The 17,909-nt window shown below is 42.7% G+C and overlaps 1 protein-coding gene across 10 annotated transcripts in view; it reads right to left on the reverse strand.

Annotated features, from left to right (window-relative positions):
- Positions 1 to 17,909, reverse strand: part of LOC143775481 (high affinity cAMP-specific and IBMX-insensitive 3',5'-cyclic phosphodiesterase 8A-like) — a 534,058-nt gene that overhangs the window by 250,473 nt on the left and 265,676 nt on the right. Inside the window, exon 1 of one of the 10 annotated variants that reach the window (XM_077263661.1) lies at positions 11,790 to 11,813. The exons of the other annotated variants lie outside the window; for them this stretch is intronic. Within the exon in view, the coding sequence (XP_077119776.1) occupies positions 11,790 to 11,798 (9 nt within the window). The 5' untranslated portion in view covers positions 11,799 to 11,813. Of the gene's footprint in view, positions 1 to 11,789; positions 11,814 to 17,909 lie in introns of those variants that run through there. 10 annotated transcript variants of the gene reach the window in all.

The raw sequence follows: 17,909 nt of genomic DNA on the forward strand, positions 1-17,909 counted from the left end.
GAAGATGCACAGGAGTCTCTGGGGGCCGCTATGAACAGTATTACTAAATTTGGTGCTCTTTCCGGATTATCTATTAATTGGGAGAAGTCTGTGCTGTTGCCCATGGACGCGGCGGCTCCTCTGACACTAGACCCTGAGGTTCCCTTAAGAGTGGTACATGAGTTTAAATATCTGGGCATCGTGGTTTCAAACAAAATAGAGGACTATGTGCGGCTCAACCTGAATCCTTTGCTTGGGAAGTTCCAGCAGATGATTGGGGCCCGGAAGAAGCTATTTCTGTCGGTCGCAGGCAGAGCCAATTTGATCAAAATGATACTTGTGCCTCAGCTCCTCTACATATTGCATAATGCTCCAGTGTGGCTGCCTCAGAGTAAATTTTATAGGATCAAGACTCTATTTAGGGAGATAATTTGGAAGGGTGGCCTAGCGGGCAACAAATTGGAACATCTGCAAAGGATGAGGGTGGTCTGGCAGTCCCCAATCCATGGATTTCCTATATAGCATCTCAATGCCAGCATATGGTAGGTTGGGGGGAACCAGAACAGAGCTCTTCAGCGGGAATAATCATTGAACACGCAGTAGGGAAAGGCCAATTGTTAGCCAGTCTGGAAGCAGGCAGATTCAGAATTAACCTCAAACAATTCCCAACAATAGCTAGGATGGGGAAAGTGTGGCAGAAAATTAAGCAATGGAGGGGAGTAACGGAATTTACGAGATATACGCCAATTTGGTTTGATCCTAGATTGGCAGAGCTTATGAGATTGCGGGTTCGGTCAGTGGAGGCGCATTGGCATTTGGTTCGTGTCTCAGTTGCTTGATGGGGATGTTATCAAAACATAAAAGACACTTAGGACTGAGTTACCGTTGTCCCAGAAGATGTTCTTTCAGTACCTGCAGTTGAGACATGCCCTAAACTGTCAAAATGAGGGGTCGTGCGTGATTCTGCAGTCCGATAGCTTGTTGAATCTTATCGGGCCTCGGAGGAGTATGAGGGGGTTCATTACCTTGATGTACAGGGGTCTGATGGATACCTTTTCATTGAAGCAGCCATTAAGGATTAAGGAGAAATGGGTGGCGGATGTGGGCCCCTTGTCGGAGTCTCAGTGGGAGTCCATACTTCAATATATCCCCAGGGCTTCCCTGAGTGAGGCTAAGAGGGTGTCGCAGCTATACCTGGTGTATAGGGTGTATAGGACCCCGGCATGGATGAGGTGACTCAAAATGCCCCAGGTGCGGTGAGGAAGGCGCTGATCTGTTTCATATGATGTGGTCGTGTGCTCGCCTCCAACCCTTTTGGGTGAAGGTGCTTAACTTGACCCAGGAGGTGACAGGAGTAGATGTGGTGCGTAACCCGCTGACTTGCCTTTTGGGCTGTATGGATGATATTGCTACGGATGAATGTGGAAGGTTGACTATCGCAAGATTGTTGTATGCTGCGAGAAAGCTTATTGTGATGCACTGGTTGGATGAAAAACCGCCAGGGAAAAAGGAATTTATCAACAAGATAAAGGTTGTCCTTATGGAAAGGAATATATACAGCATGAGAGGTCAGAATACAACATTTGACAATGTGTGGGGCAGATGGATAGGATTACCCAGGTGTGGCTTCTACTGAGTTAAGGCCCCGTCTCACTAAGCGAGATCGCTAGCGAGATCGCTGCTGAGTCACAAGTTTTGTGACGCAACAGCGACCTCAGTAGCGATCTCGCTATGTGTGACACGTACCAGCGATCAGGCCCCTGCTGTGAGATCGCTGGTCATGTCGGAATGGCCTGGACCTTTTTTTGGTCGTTGAGGTCCCGCTGACATCGCTGAATCGGTGTGTGTGACACCGATCCAGCGATGTCTTCACTGGTAACCAGGGTAAACATCGGGTTACTAAGCGCAGGGCCGCGCTTAGTAACCCGATGTTTACCCTGGTTACCAAAAAAAACAAACAGTACATACTCGCCTTTCGGTGTCCAGGTCCCTTGCCGTCTGCTTCCTGCTCTGACTGAGTGCGGCCGCACAGCGAGAGCAGCGGTGACGTCACTGCTGCGCTCTGCTCTCAGTGTACGGCGGCACTGTCAGAGCAGGAAGCAGACGGCAAGGGACCTGGACACCGAAAGGCGAGTATGTACTGTTTGTTTTTTTTGGTAACCAGGGTAAACATCGGGTTACTAAGCGCGGCCCTGCGCTTAGTAACCCGATGTTTACCCTGGTTACCCGGGTGCTGCAGGGGGACTTCGGCATCGTTGAAGACAGTTTCAACGATGCCGAAGTCGTTCCCCTGATCGTTGGTCGCTGGGGAGAGCTGTCTGTGTGACAGCTCCCCAGCGACCACACAGCGACTTACCAACGATCACGGCCAGGTCGTATCGCTGGTCGTGATCGTTGGTAAATCGCTATGTGAGACGGGGCCTTTACTGCAAAGTAGTAGGGTGTTGTTTACATGTAGGAGTCCTCCCAGAATCAACTACAAGTGTTTTTTTGTAAAGCTTGCTATCTTTTCTCAAGAGGTGTTGTTGTCAGATGGTTTTACTGGATAAAGGGCAAGAGATGGGGGGAGGGAAGGTAGAGGGGGGTTGGTTAGGGGGGTAAGGGTGTTTTAGTAAAATGAAAATGTATCATCAGGTCATGTATCTAATGTACTTGTCTGAAAATTGTATTGGACCGTGTTAATGGCGTGTCATATGCTTTAATTAAAAAAAACATGATTTAAAAAGTAATGAAGAGGAGGGCTCACGTAACCCAGAACAGGACTGCTGTGGCGCTGGAAGCTGGAGTAGACCGCCATCGATAAGTAATTTAGTAAATTTGCACTACATCTCATATATAGCCAGGATAATTTAGGGATATTTTTTTTTTTTTTTTTTTAATAAGACTTCTTTAATACCATCATTCCCAATGTGGTTTGCATATTATCGACAGGACATTATTCACAGATGTTAAACTTGTATATATGGTCCAATCTGCAATATTTACATAGCCAATGATAGGTAACAAAGAGTCCTCAGAAATGGGCCTCTCTTCTTTTTCCAATATAACTTTACCTCTGAAGCAAAAGCACATTTCTTATTAAATCTAGAGTGCTTTCCCCTTTCCCAAGTCCTTCCTGCCCCATAATAAAAGTGGGCACATAATTCGAACTACACGGTCTGGATGTTTCCCTTTAGAGCCTAAGAAGAACTTGTTATAAGCAGGTGGATATTTTCATGGAGAAACTACAGGCTTATTTTGGAGCTGGTGGCACTAACATGTTATGTTTTGTCCTGGTCGGACTTTCACACGCGTAGCCTATTCCATTGACTGCTAGTGTAAGATGTGTATGTGTTTCCCCTCCAAACATAGCAACAGTCCAGACAATTCCCAGCAGCGTCGGAAAAATAAATCAATGCAGATTGCAACTTAGTAATAGGAAAAGAGGATACAGGACAATGTGCTCTGACTTTTGACTCTGAAGTGGGGTTTTAAAGAATTTATTTACATATTCATTACTTTTTACCATTTTTCCCTTTGACACGCAAGACTTTCAAGTTCAAATCCTGTTTAGGATACAAAGCACTCACCAAGCTCTAAGCTTTTCCAGAGTAAAGTAAGAATTGGAGTTCCCAAACACGAAGCTATGAAGACTGAACATAATCATAGGAGATGGATACTATTTTAAGACGCACTGTAAACAGAGACTTTGCAAGAGACACTGGAAAACCAAATTCTTTTGGAAACAGAAGAAAAATGTGATGGAATAAAGAAATAAACCCATAGATCCAGGTAATTATTTTAAGGGTAAACGCTAATTCACCAAGTAGCCAGAAATGACAATAATCCTGGTCCTTTACCTTTTCTTCCTGCAAGCAAAATTTCAAGGCAGGAGAACTATGATCTACCGTATATACGATTTCAGACCAGCACCTTCATCTCCTGGGAGGTTTTAGAGCTTTGCAGCGCACCATGTATCCTTTGTTACAAGTGTGAGACATGTAATGACTGAGGGTCTGCTCTCCTGATCCACATGTCTCACACTGTTAACGTCCCCCTTTCATTTACGATAAGCTCTGGAGGCAGATTCTCAGTGAGATCCACGTCGCACTGATAGATCTTAACAGCTTATTTACATATTATAAAAAAAGTGGATTTCTCTGCAATAAAACATCAGATCGCAGATATTAAGGCATCATTTTATTCAGCTTCCTATTACCTACATGTGCATACACACCAGTTGGGAGGATTTATCCTACTAACAGATTCCCTTTATGTATAATTTTAAGAAACCTTAAAGCCACCAAATCTTTTAAGCAGTTTGATCAGAGCAGGATATTTAAAGCATTACTCCGGCGTTTGTTTTTTACCCAGCACTGGAGTGGCACTTTATACGTAAGTCCCCTGCGCCTCCCATCATATACTCAGCCTCCAGAGTCTTTACCGTTTTTCAGCACCGCTCCGGAACAATGATGACATCCTCTGAGGGCAGCTTCTGACTGTCCGGAGGTAAGAACCTAAATCACAAGCTCTCAATGCAAGTCTATGAGCGCCAGAGTGAGTCCAGAATGTGTCTCAGATCTATTGAAAAGTGACCTCCGACGCACTTCATGAAACACTGGAGCTGCCAAACAAGTCACTTTTCGCTGATGACTGACTGGAGCAACACCGGCAAACGATAAAGGCGGCGAAAGCCGAGTATGAGACGGGGGCGTGGAACATACATTTAAAGCGCCACTCCAGTGATGCAGTAAAAAAACGCTGAAGTGGTGCTTTAACAGCATGCAACTAGGCAGATGTACTAGTGATGCGTCTATAGATGCTACAGGGCACCCCTTGAGAGAGCTATTACAATTTTCCATTGGTGGTCACCTATTTTTCACAAAATCATTTTGTTCGGTGCAAAAGTTTTAGTCAGGTGTGGAAAAAAATGCTGCAAATAATGCTATCAAAAATAGAAGTGTTAATACTTTGCTTCTATATTTTTTACATTCATAAGAACAAAGTGAATTATCAGTAGAAAAATGTAAATTAAATCAGTATTTCGTGTGACTGCCCTTTTCCTTCAAGCCCACATGCACAGAAGATCTGTGGTTAATTCTCCAAGATGTTCCTTGCAGAGTTCTTTCAAAAACTGCATACAAGCATACAAAGGGGAAATAATTTACTTTGCATTTCGCCAATTGATCAATACTATCTACAGTTCTACAATGTGGACAGAATTAGGAGTATTTTGACGATATCGTTTTTATGCAGATTTTCCATCTCCAAGCTGCATAATAACCTTGAGTGCTTATTGGATGAAGCAGATCAGGTGATGTGTATCTGTGTAGTGAGGGAAGGGTGGTCTAAGGATAGCACCACTCTTTATCAAGGTGTACAGAATTAGAAGGCAGCTTGTTTTCCTCAGGCAAAATGGGCCAAAAAAAAGAAAGATTTACCAGACTCCAAGGGAAAAATTGTTACAAGTCTTAGGCTGCGGTCACACTAGCAGTATTTGGTCAGTATTTTACATCAGTATTTGTAAGCCAAAACCACGGAGTGGGTGATAAATGCAGAAGTGGTGCATATGTTTCTATTATACTTTTCCTCTATTTGTTCCACTCCTGGTTTTGGCTACAAATACTGATGTAAAATACTGACCAAATCCTGCTAGTGTGACGGCAGCCTTACAGAGAACTCTTGAAATTGCTAAGATATTGGGATGTGATCACAGAACCATCAAAAGACTTTCTGAAAATACTCAACAGGGACTCAAAAAAACATGCGGACATAAAAAGCCGCACATTAAATTGCCAAAGATTTAAGAAGAGAACCCATTATGAGAGCACTGGCGGATATTCCAGAACTGCAACCTCCTTGGAGGCCCAGAAGTACAAGGTGTTCAGTGGTCAGAAACGTGGCCGAGGTGAGGGGGATGAAACCAGACCACCACTGAACAAGACACAAACTGAAGTGTCAAGGCTCTCAGGAGTCTGTTGTCCTTCTGGAAATTGACCACCAGTGGCTGCTATTACTCACTCTGCTAAATTGTGCAGCAAATGCACTCCTTACCACTGGAGACTGATTGTGTTTCTGAAATGGCACTCTTCCAATAGGGCCACTATTGACCCTGTGAAAGACATTTTGTTTCCTGGTTGGGCCTAGTTAAAGGCCCATGGATCCCTCGCTCATTGCTTGAGTTGTCTCTCTAGCTGTTAGGCTGCGTGTCCACGTTCAGGATGGCCGGCGGTATCGCCGGAGCGGCGAAGCCGCTTGGCGCTAAGCCCCGCCCCCTTCTGGGACGCGATGATGCCGGATGTGTTAACTGTACACATCCGGGATTATCGCCCCCCTCCCATAGGGCCCTGTGTATGCCTTGCGGGGACGCTGCGCCCCCGCAAGTTGAACGGACATGCTGCGATCTGAAAAGACGCGCAGCATGTCCAGAGTAACAGGCCCGCCGCGTGCGGGTTTCCACGCATAGTGGACACGGGATTTCAAAAAATCCCCTCCACTATGCTGGAACATCTGGACGGTGCGTGTTTGACGCTGCAGCTCTGCGCAGCGTCAAACAAGCAGCGTTTACTGACCGTGGACACACCCTTAGTCTAATTCCTGTCTCCAGCTCCTGAACGGTCTTACCCAGATTGTTCTTATTTGTCTCCGAATTGTGCCTACAAATCCCATTGCTATGCTCAAGAACCTCTACTACCGCTTGCTGTACACCGATGGTGCTCCTCCGGCCACAAATTCTAGCTGTTCCACCAGTATCGTAACACTGTCTTGTTCCATGATTTATGCATAAAATGATGATCTGGTCAGAATATTTGCCTACTAATTCTGCACCCACTGTATCAGCACTTCTATTTTTTAAATAATTTTTACTTTGCAAAAGTTTTAGGCAGGCGTGGAAAATACTGCAAAGTGCCATCTTGAAGAGAATCAGCTGAACAAGATGGCCTCTTGAAGATAAGGGCTATTCTCGTCATTACAGGTGGTAATGATCTTTGGGTTTCAGAGGACGGATATAAACACTAGGAAGCAGCTTCAGATAATGGCGACCAGAGTGTTTGCAGGAATGTACTCATCAGTAGTTGGACGTGGCAATGAAGTCTGCTTTCTGAGCAGATTTTTGTATTGATAAACGCTGAGTGTTTGATTCTGTGACCTGGTTACGACATGAAGAGCCTCCGGAGGATGAGTCCTCAGGGGGAGCACTGGACGTCATCCGACAGCTCATATGCCGGTCTGACACCATTTCAACCTGAGGGTTTCTGACATTACTAAGCAGCAAAAAAAAAAAAAAACAGGAGGCATTGCTGACTGACTGAATGGATGGATGGATGGCTTGGCAGTGTGTAGTGAGACTTGGCCCGAATGTTACATGTCACAAATTAGTAACTCAGAGAAAGAAAAAAAAAAGAAAAGTTCACACCAATTACATGGCTTTTGCCATTCCCCTCACATACCCTGTCTCAGTTGGGCGTGAGGGATGGAGAGCTGCACTGGTTCGGCCATTATGTCTTGTTAAATGAACGTCAAGCAGCAAGCTGTCATCAAATTGCCATAATTGCTAACACTGAGCAGGAAACATTTGCCAAATCCAACCCACTGGATTTCCGCTCTATTTAAAATACTAAAACTGTATGAGGCAATTGTGCCCCTCAGGAGCCCGGACACATCCTCTCCATGGGCAGATGCTGCCGACACTTATTATGGCACAAGACAGATTGTCAGGAGTCTGCAGAGTACTTTACTATACTGAAGAGGAATTGGCTTTCTTTGATACACAGCTGAATACATAAAGGTTCTGGTATATGTACACACGTGGTCAAAATTGTTGGTACCCCTCGTTAAACCCACAAAGGTCACAAAAATAACTTGACAAAAGTAATAAATAAAAGAATCATGAAAATGAACAAATGAAAGTCAGACATTGCTTTTCAGCCATGCTTCCACAGAATAAAAAAAAAATAAATAAAACTCATGAAATGGGCCTGGACAGAAATGATGGTACCCCTGAAAATAATGTGACAAAAGGGACATGTTAAATTAAGGTGTGTCCACCAACTAGCATCACAGGCGTCTACAATCTTGGAATCAGTGAGTGGGCCTATAAGGGCTCCTTCTCACTTGCGTGAAATACGGCCGAGTCTCGCAGGTGAAAACCCGGCTCTGCCAGCGGCACTTGGGAGCGGAGCGTGCAGCTCCATTTATTGCTGTTGCACCCACCCCACCCCTATGATTTCAGACAGCCACAAGCCAAAGGAGGAACTGATCAGCAGGTGGTTAACTCCGAAAATCCAGCAATACCTTGACATGGCCAGTTTATATCTCCATTGCTAAGAAATCAGCATTTGAGTTGATATGCAAATGATGCTAAAGAACGATTGTAAATCTGAAATATCTGTCACTCCAGCTCTACCTCTTCTATGCGGTGTGACTTCATCAAAAGCAGTCAGGTAAGCAGGTGCAATTGGGTGGAGAATACAGCTGGAGTGACAGAGGCATCAGATCTACTATAGCTCTTCAGCCTAATTTACATATACTCAAAAGAGAATTGCTCAGATAGGCTACGTTCACATTTGCGTTGTGCGCCGCAGCTTCGGCGACACAACGCAAACAAAAACGCAGCAAAACGCATGCACAACGCTGCGTTTTGCGCCGCATGCGTCCTTTTTTTGATTGATTTTGGACGCAGCAAAAATGCAACTTGCTGCGTCCTCTGCGCCCGGATGCGTGCGCCGCAGTGACGCATGCGGCGCAAAACGCAAGTGCAACGCATGTCCATGCGCCCCCATGTTAAATATAGGGGCGCATGACGCATGCGGCGACGCTGCGGCGCCAACCGCAAATGTGAACGTAGACTAATGGAGGAACGGACTGGCCATGTAACGGTATTGCTGGACTTGTCTTTGAAAGAGCTTTATGGACATACAAATAGTTTGAGAGGGGAAATCTGATTTAGTGTTCCTTTAACCATGTCCCAGACCTCCATCAGTTCTTCATACAGACAGTCGCTATGAATCTAAATGCAGACAGTGACTATTTGCTTACAGCATATAAAACATGTTTATTTTTCAAACAGAAGACAGTCTGCAATGCCTTAGCTACAAAATGCACAATTTCTGAGCTTGCGTCATGCAAAAATCTAATCTTCTACTTCAACAATTATGATTAGCACTTTTCAAAACACAACACAAGTTTCTCAAAGGTTGTCACAGCGCCACCCATTTAAAGGGATTTAGGATGCGGCTTTTTAAATAGGGCCTCTATAGCATGGTGAGCCCATGCTAATTCTGCTCCAATATTAAAAGAGATATCAACTGGTTTATGCCTCCAGAATCAGTAGAATATTATGTAGGCACAAAAAGTGGAAAGGTTTCAAAGTATAAAGCTTGAGAAAGATGGGTGCCATATGAACACTTCTGACAAACCTACCTCTAACTGCACCTTAACTGGGGGGGGGGGGGGGGGGGGGGCATCTCACAGATTAAAGTGAATCGATCAGATGTTTTTAACCTATTAATATGGGCATACAGGTGATAGAACAGTTAAACTTGTCATACATGTATGCCCATATCTTCAGTCTTTTTGTTGTTCTTTTATGCTAATGAGGTCTTCCGGACTATTGGGCGTGCAGTGCCTGAAAGAAATCTCTGCCTCCGGTCTTCACCCCTCTCCCATCAGCCTCACACTGCCCTGTGATGTGTAGTGTGGCCCTGGATTCCCGCACCGGTGAGTGACTGCTACTGTGAAGCAGAACAATGAAGCCAAAGCCCATAGAAGGGCGGAATAGGCAAGTATAATCACGCTATTGCAGGGCGTGGGGGCGCGGGATTAGGGGACCCCCAATACATGTCACAGGGCAGTGTGACACTGATGGGAGGGGGTGATGTGATAATGAAGATAGGAGGCAAAGTTTTCTTCCAGGCACCACACACCCCGGAGCCTGGAACAAATCATTGTCATAAAGAAATAAAATACGATTGCTCACCAACAAGACTGAAGATATGGGCATACAGGTAGGACTAGTGTAACCATTCTATCACCTGTATGCCCATGTTAATAGGTTAAAAACATCCCAGGGGGTGAGAGATTCACTTTAAAAGCATGGATCTAATAGACAGTGCTGCTCCTCACTTACAGAGTTGATCCATTTATTCCATATCACTAATATTACCCCTTCATATATAATTCCGTCCACATCATTTCCCTCCATGTCATGTTGTTGTTTCATATTTGCACAAACATTATATTTGATTACATCAGAAAGTGACATCTTTACAATATAGAAGACAAATATTTTTTTTATCCTGACTTTAACCATCAACCCAGAACAGAGATTATAATTTAATCTAAACAGTCAGCAACCAAATCAACCTGTCCCCAAACTTCAGTTATGTCTCAATATGTAAGTGGCATTTGCTTAGATAAATTGTAAAAACCGCTGTAAATATTTGTATTCTTACGCCTGAAAAATGTATAGCTTAAAGAAGTGAAAAACTTCCCACATACAGATGCTCCCCACCAAAATATGGAGCTTACCCTTTACTGGCATGTACTTTCCCCTTCTTTCTATGTGAGAATCTATCAGCCAGTTATTTCCATCTAATCTAACAGCAGCACGAGGTAGGGACAGAGTCCCTGATTCCAGCAACGTATCACTTAGTTTACTGGGTGCAACAGCTGTGATGGTCAGTTTTTCTGCTGTAGATCTAGCAGAGCTCAGTTGTTTCACGGTGTATAACCCATTCACATCACAGTTTTCTGTGTACATTGTACAGTGATAGAAAGCTACTGATCAGTGCTGGGGACATGATTGGACTAGGAGGCACGGGGCAGCTTGGCCTGTAGTGATAATCTCCTGCTGATAAATCACTGATTGTATTGAAAAAGCAACAAAACAGCCTAGCAGGTTACACATCACTGGAATCAGGGTCTCTTCACCTACAACATGGTAGTCTCAGATTACATAACAAAAACATATAGTAACACCAGTCCAGAAATGAAAGTGGGTTTATTTTCAGTAGTCAGACAATATATTATACAATTCTACACACTACAATGAAAAAACAACCCAAAAGGTTGAGTGCCAGCTGCAAATATCTGGCTACCTGGCTTTGTCTAACTTTGCAATAGTTCATATAATCAATAAATCAGAGGACATCTTAGCTTCTGTTACTTTGAAGAAGGTTGTCCGATACTTCTATATCCTAATGACTTTTCTGTTGAGTCCGACACCCGGCAACTCCACAAATCACCTGATATCAATGTCTGCTCTGGCAGCAGCTGGATGGAAGAAATGTGCAGAGTATACAACTCCACTGAAATAAGTAGTCAAAACGTAAGTCCTGGAGAACACCCTTAACAGGACCTTTCACCTAATCTTTCATGTTGCACTGGACACATGGTGTAATAGCGGATGCAGAGCAGAAGAAAACGTTTTAAGTTCACCTCTGTTGCATGGATATTAGCAACTAAAGTATTGGCACCTAATGAGTTAACTTTTGTCAACCCCTTAACGACCGTTGACACGCTTTATAATGGCGGCAGTTAAGGGTGCTTATTCCTCAGCGTTGCTTTTTAACAGGGCTGAGAAATAAGGGTATAGCACCCCCCAGAATCGGAAAATCTCTGGGGACTTGTTTACCATGGGTAGCAGAGACCCTGGAGAACATGATTTTACGGTCCTGTCACGTGATCACCGCTATTCACCGAACAACGACGATCACTAAAAAAAAAAAAAAAAAAAAAAAGTTATTTATAATTTATTTCTCGCTCTCCTCTGATATGATCTAGCATATCAGAGAAGAGAGAAATGGGTTTCCCCAGAGTACCCCCAATACCTTCGCCATCCCCGGACTCTCCTACTCCGTCCCCCAGTACTCGGCGTCAACTTCCTGGAACAAAATGGAGGGCGCATGTGCAGTGCGCCTGCCGAGATCTGCCGGCTGGTACCCGGCAACAATAGGACATTTTGCCTATTGGTTCCTTTTGACCACTGTGATAGTGAAGTAAATCAACCCTCCCTTTATCATCCCCTTAGTTAGGTAAAATTAAAAAATTGTAATTTTTTTCTTCATTCTTTGTAGTTGGGGTTGGAGTTGTTTTTTTTTTCCAAAAGTAAAAAAAAAAAGAAAAAAAAAAAAAAAAAAAAATTATGACGATAGGACGGCTAGTGTTGAATGCAAGGGCTCACTACTCAAGTTTGCATCGGGTGATCAGACATGCACAGAGTATCGCAGATCCCCACATACTTTTTTGGGATGTCCAACAGCCAAGAATCATGCAGGGCAGGGACTTGAGCACCCGCGATATTCGATATACCCGAGTGCCCAATGCAAACTGGAGCAGTGAGCACTTGCGCTCAACACTACTGACATTCAATATGACAATCTAATGTTAAATTCTGCGTCGTACCTGTGGGTTCAAAATGCTCACTATACCCCTGGATAAAATCTTTGAGGGGATATGGTTTCCAAAACTGGGTCACTTGTGGGGGTTTTCCACTGTTTAGGCACATCAGGGGGGGGCTCCAAACGCAACATGGTAAACACCATCGATTCCAGTCTATATAGGCATACTCCGGAGAAATTGCACAACAAATTTTGTGGTCCATTTTCTCTTGATAACGTTATGAAAATAAAGTTTGGGTCTAAAGTAAACTTTTTGTGAAAAAAGTTAAATGTTAAAAAGGGAACCTGTCAGCAGTTTTGGCCAATATAAGATACGGCCACTGCCTTTTAGGGCTTACTGTATATACATCATTCTATAATGCTGTATATCTGCCCCCAACCCGACCTGGAAGAACTGGAAAATACGTTTTATTATATTCACCTGCAGGGCGGTCCACTCCGAGGGGTGTCGCTGGTCTTGGTCTGGCGCCTCCCATCTTCTTATGATCGCCGCCCTCCTGCTTGATTCTTGTGGATGACGCGACCCTACATCATCCACACAGGCAGTACTTTGCTCAGCCCTCAACAGGACAGAGAAGTACACCTGTGCAGGAGCGCGGTGCCGAGGAGCCTGTGTGGATGATGTAGGGTCGCGGCATCCACAACAATCAAGCAGGAGGGCAGCATCGCAACAAGATGGGAGGTGCTGGACCGACACCCATCAGACCGGACCGCCCTGCAGGCGAGTATAATAAAACTTATTTTTCACTTCTTCCAGGTCGGGTTGGGGGGCAGATATACAGCATTATAGAATGCTGCAGAAAAGCCCTGAAAGGTGATGGCTGTATCTTATATTGGCCAAAACTGCTGACAGGCTCCCTTTATTTTTTTCCTTCCACATTGCTTTAGTTCTCGTGAAGTACCTGAAGGGTTAATAATCTTCTTGTATGTGGTTTGAGCACATTGAGGGGTGCAGTTTTTAGAATGGTGTCACTTTTGGGTACCTTCTGTCATATTGACCCCTCAATGTCACTTCAAATGTGAGGTGGCCCCTAAAAAAAAAAAAAAAATGGTTTTGTAAATTTTGTTGGAAAAACGAGAAATCACTGGTCAATTTTGAACCCCTATAACGCCCTAACAAAAAAAAAATTATGTTTCCAAAATTGTGGTGATTTAAAGTAGACATGTGGGAAATGTTATTTATTAACTATTTTGCATGGCATAACTTTGATTTAGGGGCCAAATTTCTGTTTTGTTTTGTTTTTTTTTTCCAGAAATAAACGCAAGTTATATAGAAGAAATGTTACCACTAACCTGAAGTAAAATAGGTCACGGAAAAAAAACAAAAAAAACTCAGAATTAGTGGGATACGTTGAGGCATTAAACAATTATAACCTCAAAGTGACAGTGGACAGAATTGTAAAAATTGTCTCGTCATTGAGGTCAAAATTGTCTCGTCACGAAGGGTTAATCCAAGTTAGTTTTCAATTTCACTGAGAGTGTGTAGTTATTCTCTCTGTATAACTTAGGATCATCCCTCAAGAGTTGTCTATATGGACATTTAGGTCATATGAAGCTGAATAAAAAGATACTCTGATATCTGTTATCCGAGGTCTTATAAGAAAGATGTGTTTCTCTGTAATATGTAAATGAGCTGTTCAGAACTACGGGCAGGACATTGATCTCCCTGAGAATCTGTCTGCAGAGATTATAAATAAAAGGGGAGTTACCAGTGCGAGTCACGTAATGGCCGCTCTCCGCCTCTCACTGCAGAGCTGTGTGCGATTATACCCGACACATCTGTAGGTTCCTCTCAGCTTCAGCTTCCATGTCACAGGCAGCCAGAGTTGTAATACAGCCAAGCTGTGAGAGCTGCAGCAAATATGTTTGTTATGCTATAAAGTTCAGTGCTAGTTTCATGTCTCACTGGTAACTCCCACTTTCATTTATAATATTCTCTGGAGGCAGATTCTCATGTAGATCAGTGTCGGGTTATATAGATCTTAACAGCCCATTTACATATATGAAGAACATGGATTTCTTGGGAATAAGACATCAGATCGCAGATATCAAGGTATCATTTTATTCAGCTTCCAATAAACACAGCTTAGGAGAGAGGATCCTTCTGATAGATTCCCTTTAAAGGGAACCTGTAACTGCAGAAATAATCAGTTTTGTCAGGAGAAAAGAGCGCAGGTGCCGGCTGATTTCAAAACAGCGCTGAGGAGGCGGCGCCAAGAAGATTTGAGTGACGGCTGTGTGGCGTCTGCAGCAGGGGGGGAAATGCCTGCCTCCAGGACTGAAGAAAGGTATTTCTGACAAGTTACAAAACTGATTATTTCTCTAGTTACAGCACCCAGAACTAAAAGAGCCACCTTGTCAGAATGCAGCATTACTGCTGCACAAGGTGGCTCTTTTAGTTTCAAACGCCTGGGGGGGGGTGACAGGTTCCCTTTAAGGCAGATTAACATTCAAAGCGATCTACACGCAATGCTGACACACAATGCTATTGAAAACACCATAAAGTTCTAGGGGGGCACACAAATTATAACTCAGCATTCCTATTAACATTACAAAAAAAATTAATGAATAAAAAAAGCAGAGTGTTTAGAAGCAAGGTTGGAGTGTACTGGGGAAAAAAAAAAAAAAAAAAATCTTGAAAGGGTTGCTATACCGTAATTAAAAACATGCAATAGAAATCTGATACTTCTGCTTCTGGATATGCTAAAATATCAATTGTGCCGAATGTAGATCAGCACATTTCTTCGCAATCTGGCAGATTATATTACTTATTGTTTGTAACCAACCATTACATAAGCAGATATTTTGTCATCCTCGGAGTCCAGCTTTACTAATCAATGAACAGAAAGAAAAATAGACACAAAAAAAAAAAAGAATATATAGACTCAGATGCTGAGAAATATGAAGGATATGACAAGAAAGGAAGTCACTGATTTTCGCTTTTCTTTGCCAAATTTCCATGTAGCCTGAAATGACCCTTCGGGACCAGACATTGTTTAGGTTTCATACGTTCAAAAATTGTTAAAAGTGCTCTTCTGTGACCCAAGACAAGAATAGAAGTATTCAGAAATGATGGACAATTTGAATATATTAATACAAGAATTAAGATCTTCCCTGGCTCAGCCAGGTTACTGCAGAGAAAGAAGCAAGCAGCTACCTGGGGCCCCCATTCAGCCGCTGTGTCACTAGGCAGATCAGGGACCAAGAGACCCTAAGCTTCAGTAAGTTCAGGGTCCCAGAGTCAGTCAGGACCACTGCTTAACAATATTTATTTATATTACTTATTTATAACATGAGAATGTACAGTCAAACTATAGGAGTCACCTGCCAGAAAAAAAACAAAAAAACATGGATGCACCGAATGTTGGGGGCTGGAATAGGCACCTTCACTAGTCCAGTGGACATAATGTGTAAAGGGCTCCTAGCAGTCAGGTGTACTGTCTTGGCACCATTCTGTACTGCTGCTACACTCAGTTTCTTGTAGGTAAAATCAATGATCATTTTTCAGAGTTAGAACCTTCTGAAAATGATAGGTAAAACTACAGTAAGTCCACAACATGAGAACTCTAAAGACGAGGGCCCTGGAACCACTATTGACTATTGTCTGGGTATTTGAAAAGATTTCATTTTTTTTCTTAATCATCCCTTTTAAATTTTAGAATTAATCCCAGTCATATCTTTTTATTATTTGTTTTCAGGTATTACGTTTTATTCCCTTTTTCTTGCCACATTTTCTTCCTATGAAAGAGAAAAATCAGAACTGATGTAATACAGAGGTTTTCACAAGAAAATCTCCTTAGGCTGGCAAAAGAAAATAGAAATTAAGTGGAATATGGGTATATTACACTGGATTTCCCCCAAAAAAATACCCTCAAAACTGTAAATTTTTTCTTGATATAGATTAAAATTTAATTCCCAAAATCATTCGTGCACACACGTGAATTAAAAAATTTACCTTACACTAAATAAATATACAAGCAGATAATGGGATACTTTCCCTGCTCTAGACCACGAGTCTTTCCCTACCGGAGGTTGGCACCCTAGGGATTTGCAAATTGGTGTTCCTTCTCCAGGGCAGCTCTCCCTTCACTTTCCCTAATTCGCCCTCATAGAAGGGGGTAAGGTAAATGGGGAGGGGTATGTTGATGACGTTTATAAAGTTTATATGTGATGACCAATAATTAAATTGAACCTGTCAGCAGGATTGTGCACAGTAACCTACAGACAGTGTCAGGTCGGCGCTGTTATTTTAATCAATATAATACCTTGGTTGATGAAATCCGTTTTAGGGTTGTTTAATATTTATTTTCAGTTTGTAGTTAATTATATGCTCGTGCTTCGGGGCGGCCTGTGGGGGGTCTGCACAAGTGATACCATTTTAGTAGGGTGTATACTCCTGCCTCTACACGTTTCCCCTCATTACAGAGGTTCCTCAGGAGGCTTCATTGTGATTAAGTCTGCAATCTCTGATATATCCAGATCTCAAATTTTATCTGACATATGTTTCATCATGGCAGAATAATGGACAACCTTGTGGCCTAAAAGTTCTAATACTGATAAATAGCCCCTCTTATAGGGCAAATCTAGGGCAGTGAGGGTGAGCCGCCATGGAACACCAATTCGCAAATCGCTAAGGTGCGAACCTCTGCTGCCAGGTAGAGTGTGTATATGTGTGTGTGTGTGTGTGTGTGTGTGTGTGTGTGTGTGTGTGTGTGTGTGTGTGTGTGTGTGTGTGTGTGTGTGTGTGTGTGTGTGTGTGTGTGTGTGTGTGTATATATATATATATATATATATATATATATATATATATATATATATATATATATATATATATATCGCACCCCTGTATAGGTCATGAAAACAAGGTGCAAAAACCTGGTCTGTAATGAATAATAGAACCACAAGAGAGAAAAGACTGGACCAATAATGGTATGCACACCCATAGAATTTACAAAAAATATATCAGACTTTAATTGCATCTCAAAAAAGACAAACACATAATAAAACCACTTAAAACAAGGCCTGAATACAGTACCAAATGACCATCACCCCTATATATAATGTATATGGAACAGCATACTTAACATATAAAGTGCTTGATCAAATAACAATGTACCAATATACAGTGTCTCCTATCCATAGTTACAATAACAGAATGATATGCAGGCTTAATATTACAAATATAAGAAAAGAACCAAAATAATAACACACATTAACCTGTAATCATATGTATATGTTGATATAACCCCATATAATAGATATAGTAAACTGCAGTATTATCTTAGCATGCTCAATACCCCAACAATAATGGTACCAATAGTTCTCTCATGATACTGACCTGGGCTATACGCCCAAAGTCCCAACCAAGTGTGAACCGAGCCTGCCCACAGTAATCTGTGGAATATGCTGCAAGGTAAAAAGCAATAGATTCACAAGCTCAAAGCAAAGCATGGGAAAGGAATTTCTAAAGAAAATTGCCAAAGGCAAAGCACCGGTGCTAAGGAATCATATACCATGGGTAGAGATGCTTAGAGAAGATAGGAGACACGC

Source organism: Ranitomeya variabilis, chromosome 5 (assembly GCF_051348905.1).
Source record: "Ranitomeya variabilis isolate aRanVar5 chromosome 5, aRanVar5.hap1, whole genome shotgun sequence".
Classification (NCBI taxonomy): Eukaryota; Metazoa; Chordata; class Amphibia; order Anura; family Dendrobatidae; genus Ranitomeya; species Ranitomeya variabilis.